Source organism: Gymnoscopelus microlampas (genome assembly GCF_963454915.1).
Source record: "Gymnoscopelus microlampas genome assembly, chromosome: 23".
NCBI classification, from domain to species: domain Eukaryota; kingdom Metazoa; phylum Chordata; class Actinopteri; order Myctophiformes; family Myctophidae; genus Gymnoscopelus; species Gymnoscopelus microlampas.
In genome coordinates, this window is record NC_139960.1 from 25826518 (window position 1) to 25837285 (window position 10768).

Sequence of the window (10768 nt, forward strand, 5' to 3'; positions counted from 1 at the left end):
AATGTAAACACAGTGAAGGACTGTCTACTACTTCTGCCATTGTAGGTGGTGCTCTCAGAGTGTATCACACTTTTGTAGAATTCAAATTCAAATCAAAATGACTAAAAATGTGTTCTGTTTTTGTTTACAAGGTTGACAGTTGCCTGACAACGAATTGGCCTATCACAAAGCGACCATCCCTCCAGCTGATGGGGCCTAGCTGGCCTCTACTCAGCTGAAACGAGACAGGATTCTCTCTAGGCAACCCCATCTCTGACGTCAAGTTCCAAATGATTCATTTTGGTCTACAACAAAGCCCCAAACTTTCTCTCTTTCTTCCTTCCCCCCCCAGAAAATGGAATGACATAATGGTCGTGTAGGCCTACAGTATTTCTTGCTGGGTCATCATTTGTCTAATAGTCTAATATTGATTATTAGACAAGACAAGTGACAAAAGAGGTAGCATGCCTGGCCAAATAAGAGATTCCCACAATAGTTCACCGTATTATGTGAATAAAGAGCTTGTACCATACATTTCTTACGATTTATAACCGTAAAATTCTTGTAAATCGTAATGAATTCCTGTAGAGGGCCATTCAGTCAGATTTCCTGAATAAAGTGCACTTCAAATCAACTTATAAGAATAATAAGGGAAAAAAAGAAGCATAAATGCAACCCAAAATTAGGACAATGTATGTTTTTGTTCTTCTAATCAGACATTTTACATTTTAGGCTACTGTAACTGTACTGCCTCGGACTTAATAGGATACAAATCAAAACACAACAAACAACCCCCCCCCCCTGGTATGTCTCCATGGAGCATGTCTGACATGCCCTACGTGCTTGTGTGGTGAATAGCAATGGGTCCACCGACCCACAGCTTGATCTGTGAGCTGACAGCACCCATCCCCCCAGCCACCACACGTCCATCTGTGCTGCTCTGCATAGTCAAGCAGGCTGCATGGTGCATGCAGGCCTGCAGGGAGTCAAGATCAGTCCTTAGAAATGACATACATACATGTGGATCCTTTCAATGATACTTTATTCATTAATGAATTAATGTATTCATTAATTAAACAAGGAGAAACATCTATCTATCTATGCACACGCGTGTGCACACGCGCACACACACACACACACACACACACACACACACACACACACACAGAGTATATATATATATATATATATATATATATATATATATATATATATATATATATATATATATATATATATATATATATATATATATATATATATATATATATATATATATATATAATTTTGTTTTTACAAAAGACGGGTGAGAGAACTCATTGAAACGCTCTGTACCATGCATAGAGGTATAATATAACGGTACCAGGGCTAATCCAAATACTGGTGATGCGAGGTTAAATACATGCTTTGTAGGGCGCTGACAAAGAAAAGCTTTCCAGGGTTATAGTTCCCCCTAGCGAGTAAACAGGTTAATTGCAACATCATTCATTGGGACTTCACCTATGGGTACAATCTTCTTGCCTATAGGCGAGCACTACGGTACACCGTGTGACGTTGAGAACGACCACAACAAGGAAGAGAATAGCATCCGTCCTCTGCTGAGTATCATGCAAGCAACAGAAACAGCTCGCGTATCTTATGGTATGGCAGAGTTGCCATGAATATCAAAGTAGAATGAATTTCTAGACGGGGACGAAGGTAAGAGTGAATGAAGTGAGGATGATGCAGTGATGGAAATGTTGTTGTTGGTCGCAACATCCTCATTTAGCCACAGTCAGTTAGCCTATATTCAGTAGAGTGTTGGAGTCTTTTGTTTTCACTTAACGTTATGATCAGCTTATTCAAATATAATCATTCTGTTTACGGTCTTGATATCTGTGATGCAGAATGCATGTAATGCTGATCTACTGCAGTGGTTCTCAACCTGTGGGTCGGTAACCCCTGGGGGGTCTCCACATGATTTGGGGGCCTCCCAGATCGAATTATTAACAATTTTAGGACTTTTAAGACCCTTTTTAATACAAAAAAAAAGAAGGGAGAAAAAAAAACATTAATGCATCAAAAGTAATCAACAAACTATTATATAAAAACTGGTCAAACATTGGCCAAATTGTCAAATCATATAAGAAAGAGGAGATTAATTTGGAAATTGCAGATCTACAATGCAAGCTGAGCTTGTATTCTGCTATTTTCACAATATTTATCTGTGGAACCAAGTCAAATTAAATTGAATGCCTCAACTCCTACATTCCAAGTGCTTGTCAGGATGGGGGGGTCACCAGCTCAAATATCATTCTTTTGGGGGGTCACGGGCTGAAAAAGTTGAGAACCACTGATCTTCTGTACTGTATCATGACTGAAGGTACTGTAGACTGAGGTGGAGAACATGAAGATGAGACGTCTATCCAAAAAGAAAGCCTTGAGCCTGGTGAAGGAACTAGATGCCTTCCCCAAGGTGCCAGAGAGCTATGTGGAGACCTCTGCTTCAGGAGGAACAGGTGAGTTCATCATTCAGCCCCAGCCAATCAAAGAAAACATACAATTGTGTTACCCACAGTGGTGGAAAAAGTACTCAAAATGTACTTGAGTAAAAGTACAAAAGTATTGGCATCAAAGTATACTTAAAGTACCAAAAGTAAAAGTACTCATTATGCAGAATGTCCCGTTTCACAAGGTATCACATGTATAAAATGTATTAAAATATTTTGAAAATAGTAAAATAAAAAAAAATAAAAAGTAGATTTTCAAATAGCCAAGTTTAATTAAGGCTGAAAGTGGTTAATGTATGTTTTGTAATAATAATAATCTAAATCTACAAAGTAACTAGTAACTAAAGTTTTAAAATAATTGTAGTGGAGCAAAAGTACAATATTTGCCTCTGAGATGTAGTGGAGTAGAAGAAAAGGACTGAAAATTGGAAATACTCCAGTAAAGTAAAAATACCTCAAAACTGTACTTAAGTACAGTACTTGAGTAAATTCACTTAGTTACTTTACACTACTGGTTACCCATACTCCTGCATGGTTTGAATATTTAACACCTCAGTGAGTTGATGCCTTGTTATCCTCCCTCTCTCTCATCCACAGTATCATTAATAGCATTTGGTGCCATGGCGATTCTGGCCATCTTAGAGTTTTTCGTTTATTGCGACACCTGGATGAAATATGAATACGAAGTCGACAAGGATTTTTCCAGGTAAGCCCATGTTCCTGTTCACAATTATACAGAACATTTTCCGTACATAAATGTGGCGTTGTGTGCTCATAATGGTGTGGCTGATCATGACAGTCGAGTCCGATGACACTCTTTCTCTACTACAGCAAATTGAGGATAAACGTTGATATTACAGTCGCCATGAAGTGCCAGCGTAAGTGTTAACCCTTCTTTATCATATTTAATCGCAGTGCAAATATACATTTTTGAGAGGATGTATAATGTCATTGTAAATAATTACATGAATGTATTTTCTGTGGTTTCAGATGTTGGAGCAGACATCTTAGACCTCGCTGAGACCATGATCACATCCGATGGCCTGTACTATGAGCCTGTATGTGGAGCACGTCTTACAAAACCCAGACTAGCTTTTATCCTATCAGCGATTACTTTGCCTTGCAAAGCAGGCCCAATTATCTTGTCATATTATTATCTTTAAGTACAACGTAGAGAGGACCTTTTTAACAAAGCTTTTTCTTTTGTTGCTACACTGGTTTTACCTCTAGGCTTTGTGCTCTCATGTTTTTAATGTTTCTGTTTCTTAGATCTTTTATTGTGGTGTGATGTTTTTTTTGTATTCATGCAAATGCTTATTGTAGCACTTTGTGCATTATAAATCAAATCTATTATTATTATTATTATTCTAGCATTAATCTAGTTTGGGAGCCATAATTTTTATGGGATCATCCAAATAGATTCTTACTTTCAAGATTGTAGAGATGGTCTTTCACAGCTGCCTTTGTATCGTTGTTCAGGTTATCTTTGATCTGACACCGCAACAGAGACAGTGGCACAGGTAAGCTTAAATTGCATAACTCGGGTATCTAAGAATATGAATATATATATATATATATATATATATATATATATATATATATATATATATATATATATATATATATATATATATATATATATATATATATATATATTTCTTTCCTTCGATTGATGGCTGATTTATACTCGTCCCCATAAATAGCTAAAATATGTTAAAACTAATGTTCTTTAGATCCTGGAATAATTGGTACTGCAAGGAAATACAGGTTTTTATCAAGGCTATAGATAATTTCTTTCTAGAACACTGAAGCTCCTAGGCTAGACCTAGGGTGTAGACGCAGGAAAGAGGAGGATCTTGCTTAACCGCATTCCAGCTAGTTTCAGAACTGTTTTGTCAGTGTTTTGAGTTGTAAAGCTGTTTTTTGTCATCCAGAACATTGGTCCTCATACAGAACAGGCTGAGAGAGGAGCATGCCCTCCAAGAGGTCCTCTACAAAACCATCCTCAAGGGACGTCCTACTGCCGTTCCCCCACGGTTAGTTTTATTCATCTGCACCTGATGGTGATAAGTATGTAGCCCACAGTAAAATCCCCAGTGTTAACGCTGAAAGAAATGTAACAAAATTGACCTGAAATGATCCATTTGGTTACATTTGTACACTCAGAGTTGGACTTGAGTTAGAGAAATAATGAAGAATTAAATGAACACTAAGAATTTGACTGTGTATTGAATAGTAAGCTAGTGGTCAATATAGGAGGACGCATAATAATTAATAAATCGTGTGTATGTTTGTAGGGAGGGCACATATCAGGAGCCGCTCAGCGCTTGCAGGATACATGGACACATCTATGTCAACAAGGTGGCAGGAAACTTCCACATCACTGTGGGGAAGTAAGACAAGACACCTTTAAAAAAAAATGAACAAGGCACCGTTGAATGCTCCATACTTTAAACCGACATTAACGGTAACATTTGTTCTCTTTCAGGCCTATCCATCATCCTCGGGGCCATGCGCACATTGCAGCTTTTGTAAGCCATGAAAGTATGTGTATTTCTACCCTTCTTTATTGAAGTGAGTTTGAACCTGTCCTGCAACAACATTCTGAATCACTTGACGAAAGGACACTACCGCGCCTCCAAAGAATTGAAAGACTGTTGTCAGAGGTGTACAGTAGCACAGTGGTTCTCAACCTTTTCAGTCCGTGACCCCCCAAAATAATCATATTTGAAGTGGGGACCCCCCACCTTGACAAGCACTTGGAATTGTAGGAGTTGAAGCATTACATTTAGTTTGACTCCGTTCCACAGATAAATATTTATGAAAATAGCCGATATAGAAGCTCACAACACCTCGTGTTTTGCAAGGCGACAACCTCGAGTTGTGAGGCAGGAGCCCCAGGTTGAGAACCATAGCAGATCACTAACATGTCATTGATGCATAGTAGACATGTGGCAGACTGTAAGCAATCTTGCATACTGTATAGGGTCTGCCTCCGTGCAAATAAAACTAGAGCTGCAACTATCGATTATTATCTTAGCAATTGTTCTATAGTCTTGGCCTCGATATCCAATGAACACAATTGCCGTTGTTTGTGTGTGGAAAGCCGGCAGGGAAATTGGAGTAGGCCACTATAAGATTGAAGCTGATAAATGGGTACTTTCTCCTATTTTAATGACATTGGTGACCTACCTGAACGTTTATTTTGTGTTTACTAAAGAGCTGGAGAGACAGGGAGACCACTGTTACTTAAACACTCTGTAGCAGTGATTACTATCAGAATACAGAACATGAACTTTTAAACAAAAAAACTCTTGTTTTAACCAAAACATATCAATTACACCACCTTTTAACTGTTTCAGCCTTAAAACCTCTCCACTCTCACGTTTTAATGTTTTCATCGATCTCCAATTGACTTAAAAGGCTGATCTGGGTTATCATTACATTACAGCATACAACTTCTCCCATCGAATAGACCATTTGTCTTTCGGAGAGAAGGTTCCAGGCATCATTAATCCTCTGGATGGCACTGAGAAAGTCACCAATAACAGTAAGTTATTGCTCTTCCCAGACACACTAGAGAAAAACACAAGATAAATTGGTGACCTATCACAGAACGTTTAGGAAGTGTTTACGGCAAAGGCATTTATTTTTTTGAGTATAAGGAGTAGTTGTGAGTGTTGTTTTGGAGTCTGTAAACGGACTTTGAGAGTTTTGCTGTTGTTAATCTTGGCCTCCATTTTACTTCAATTCATCAAGTGTTTTCTTATTTGGATTCTTCATTCACTGTAGAGAATGTTATACAAAGTTACAAACAAAATTATTCTTGTATTCAAGCCATCAGAGGGTGAGTAAGTGATAGGAACTACTCCTTTAATATCTTACTAAAATACGTTCTGTCCTGATCTGTGCCTTACTAATTCTGCTTCATTCATCAAGTCGCTGGTTCTGTGCATTTGTAGTTATTGTGTAACACATTTAAGTATGGGGATAAATAAATAGACGTTATGCTATACAATGCACTGTAAGGGCTGGATGTCACAAGTCTTTAGTTTCATTGTTTAGGGGACAAATGGGTAATTTTACAAATATTCAACTGCATTTTACAAACATTCTTTTCCCCATTGTCTTTACAAAAACTAGAACAAAACAAAAAATGAACCTATTCACAGTCCTTCCCTGCTTTTTGTTGCTACTCCAGATAACCAGATGTTCCAGTATTTCATCACAGTAGTTCCCACAAAACTGCACACATACAAGATCTCGGCAGACACACACCAGTATGCCGTTACTGAACGGGTCAGTATGCACTGAGCTTGAAAGCATCTAATGACTAATGTACTGTACACTTTGCCGTATGTCTGTGTCGCTCAACCAAAATAAAACCGCCACTGTGTTCTGTGGTTCTAAGGAGCGGGTCATTAACCACGCAGCAGGCAGCCATGGCGTCTCTGGAATATTTGTTAAGTATGACACCAGCTCTCTGATGGTGACGGTCAGCGAGCAGCACATGCCTCTGTGGCAGTTCCTAGTGCGACTGTGTGGCATTGTTGGTGGCATATTCACCACAACTGGTGAGTTAACTACGTTGTATGAAGAGCTTGAATAACGGTTGTACAGGCAAAACTAAGATAATTTGTATATTATGAATACGTTTTTTCTCCCCTTCTTTCTCCAAAGGCATGCTGCATGGCTTTGTGGGCTTCTGTTTTGATGTTGTCTGCTGTCGCTTCAAACTGGGAGCATCTAGGCCAAGAGAGGTACTGTAAGTCCTATACTGTAATTATAAAATCAGGCTGTGAGCAATACTTTTTATATTGTACAGTATTTTAATGTGCACTGAAGCATAAATTAAAAATTAGAACAAAAGAACTACAGTATTAATGACCTGAACTCAATCATTTCAGATTCATAAAGTTGCTGTGCATGAACTCTCTCATATTACTGAGATCACATTGGTATTGGTCTCTTCTTGTTTCCAGGTTTCTCAGCCAGACACCCAGATGAACAACCACTGTACTCCTTTGATGGCTGACATTGTGCCTGAGGAGGACTAGCCTTTTTACACTTTGTTTATTCTGTCTTGAGCCATCAAAGCACAAGAATGAATGAAGACCGACACTACCGTCATTTTCTATTCCAGTGGATGAAATGGCAATTATTAAATTATTCCATTAGTTTATGCAATGAATTTAGACTGCCAATTATTATTTGTATACTTTATTTTTCATATTGTGAACACCACAGTGATGCAGTCATGACGACAACAAAAACCCCAAACAAAACAAAACAAAGAAGACAAAACAAATTCATATTCTTTGCTAATCTTTTTCTCACTTGTTCTATTGCTGACCTCCCTCATCTATCACAGAAGCAGTTCATTGATTTACTGATTTACACATGTTCTTGAGGATAAATAAATTATGGAAATTAAACCATAATATAAGTCATGAAGATATAGTACCTCAGCTTAATTAAAAGTACAGCAAAATAAGGTTATTAATTGAATCGCAAATAGACACTTGAAATGTGTTTACCCAGCAGTCAACATCATTTTCATTTTATAATATGCAAGAAACAAGCATTTAAAAAAAAGTTTGGTGCAGTTGTAAAGGCACATATTACAAATATTTACATGATACATCACCAAACTGATTGTTCAATTACAAAAACTACTGGATTCATTTCTGTCAAATCTATCTGATCTATTTGTCAATTAATTGTTACACCATTACTCATTACATTCCTGTTTTATTTATTATTCCCTACCTGTGTTATGAAAAGTATTCTGGTATACTTATCTGTGGAACGGAGTCAAAAGTTTACTTCTCTATGTTATGTTCAGATGTTTTGTTAACTATAATAGCAAAGCGGTCTTACTGTATAATTCACCATGTCAAAGACCATTGTTGTGGCTAGAATGCAAAGGTTATCGCACCGCACTATTTATTATATAAATAGTGGAAATCATTCATGCTGATCCATCTCTGGTGCTGTATCTATTGAGCTATTAATATGCTTATGGCAGAAGTTGTGTGTGTGTGTGTGTCCACAGTGACTGTATTACAGATGTCTATTTATTTATTTATTATGTTTCCATTAGATATGTTGATAGCCTTGAGATATCATGGGGTTTCTGTTCCTTTTGTTGTAGGAATTGATAAAGTTGAATGTTTGGTTATTGTTCAGTCGCCCATTTATATTATAGTTTTAATGCCAACAGGTGCGAGAATCCGGTTAACTATGAAAAAAAAAATTTAATCAATGAAATCTACAATGGAACGACAAGGACATTTAGATACCCCCCCAAAACAACAACAACAATCTAGTACAAAATTAACTTTTTATGTAACTTTCCTCTTCCCCAGATTTGAACCAGCTTTCCTGCGCAAGTGCTGAGATTTTTACCATTGAGCTAATAGAGCTGGCCTGCATGCTCGGGGGATAAAGTGAATCTTGACCATCAGGTCAAAATTCGTGTCAGATCCTGTGTCTAGGTGAGGCATGACCTCTGACACGATCTAAATGTCAGAGCAGGGAGACTAAATATAACCGCACCAAATGTATAAGTTATATTGTATTAACATACTCAACCATACAGATTGGACAAAATAAAATGTTAAAGGTAGGGTAAGTGATTTGCTTTGGTTAAAATAAGTGTTAACTAGCTCTATATTCTGATAGTACTCATTGCTATAGAGTGTTTGTTCAGTATTAGGAGTCTCCTTGTCTCTCCACCTCTTTATTAGAAAACATAGTCTCCTGGCGGAGACAACAAGTGAAATTGGAAGTGATGACACTAAGAAATGAGCAGACAAAATTGGAACTGGAACACTATACAAAATTAAGCTTAAAATGGGTACTTTCTCCTGATTGGCTGAGATTTTGACACCTACCGAAAAATGTATTTTCTGTTTATTAAAGAGCTGGAGAGACAGGGAGACATCTGTTACTGAAAAAACACTCTATAGCAATGATTACTATCAGAATATAGTATTTTAACCTTTTAACTAAATACTTTTTGTTTTAACCAAAAAATATCACTTACCCTACCTTTAATTAAAAAAATAAGTTACATAGTGAGGCTTTACATAGATTGTAAAGTAAATAGTTTATAATACATGATGAGTATAAACTCTCCACAACTGAATCTGATAATGTAGGACATGTGTGCCCTCTGCAGCTCAATAGGAAGTATTGCAATACCTGAATTACCTCCAGTAGAGGTAAGGTTTTCACCCGTCTGTGTTTGTTAGCAGGACATATTGAGCAATGGACCCTTCGCTAAACCCCACCCCAAATGCGATTGTCCAATGCTATCTTAGCAACCGTTGTTAGCTTGGCATAGGTCTGGCAAGCTTTCGTCATCTGCCAATGTTATTTCGCCCGCACACACAATCATTTGCAACGTAATAGCAAGAATAGCAATACCACGATAACGCAATGGTGACTATGAACCACGTACCCAAACCCGTTGGAGGCTGTCGGACTTATGTGCAGTCCCCCACAGGCTTAACGTCAGGAAAGTTACACGACTCACTCGCCCAGGTGTTGTCAGGCTACTAATCACCGTAATCGTAACAAAATTCAGAATCACAGCGCTGCCTGTTTCGGATTCCGCACGTTAAAGTCTATTAATTCATTTGTTGTTCGTCTATTTATTAACTGCTACTGCAGTCTTACCCTGTGGTACATGAAAACTTCTGTTACAGTCATGGATCAACTTCAACCTGGTGTTTGCACTTTCTCCATTTACGGTCCGTAGCCTACATCTATATATGCGTTCGGATTTCAAATATAAAGTGCTTACCCCATGGCCACGGCCCACGGATGTTACAATTATGCACGGGACCCTCAAAAGTACCCGTATATTCTGTATTGTTCAATAAAAAGCATTTTAATCCGATCAGTGGCCATTTTCTCATAATGTATCAGAGTGCAATACACCTACCAACCGATAGGTTAGTCGCTCAGTAGAAAGTATATGGAGAAAATGGCCACCGATCAGATTAAAATGCTTTTTATTGAACAATACGGATGATACAGGTACTTCTGAGAGCCCTACGTAAATGTAACATCCGTGGCCATGGGATAAGCACTTTATATTTGAAATTAAATATGAACGTTTATGTAGATGTACGGGCCAAGTAAGTGTGTGTGCACTCATGCTGCATTCGTTATTTGGTACAGTGTTTGTTATCTCTATAGCTGTTATGTTTGTGTTTCCTGTTAGTAAACATGAGAGGATGCTGCGTGCGCAAGAGAGGGATTTGCATGCACTTTCTAAAGTGAGCCTATAG

General features: G+C 37.8%; 1 protein-coding gene across 2 annotated transcripts; it reads left to right on the plus strand.

Annotated features, from left to right (window-relative positions):
• Positions 1-1543: 1543 nt before the first annotated feature.
• On the plus strand, positions 1544-8652 carry LOC311039888 (endoplasmic reticulum-Golgi intermediate compartment protein 2-like). Of its 2 annotated transcripts, none has more exons than XM_084049899.1 (14): positions 1544-1677; positions 2342-2477; positions 3066-3174; positions 3300-3346; positions 3459-3526; positions 3948-3988; positions 4403-4504; positions 4766-4861; positions 4957-5012; positions 5920-6018; positions 6670-6767; positions 6880-7042; positions 7149-7233; positions 7451-8652. In XM_084049899.1, exons 2-14 carry the CDS (start codon positions 2366-2368, stop codon positions 7473-7475), a joined length of 1101 nt encoding a protein of 366 aa, XP_083906025.1. In that variant the 5' UTR covers positions 1544-1677; positions 2342-2365; the 3' UTR covers positions 7476-8652. The 2 variants fall into 2 exon arrangements, with proteins under 2 accessions (XP_083906025.1, XP_083906024.1); XM_084049898.1 differs by having other exon boundaries at positions 7149-7228.
• The last annotated feature ends 2116 nt before the right edge of the window (positions 8653-10768 follow it).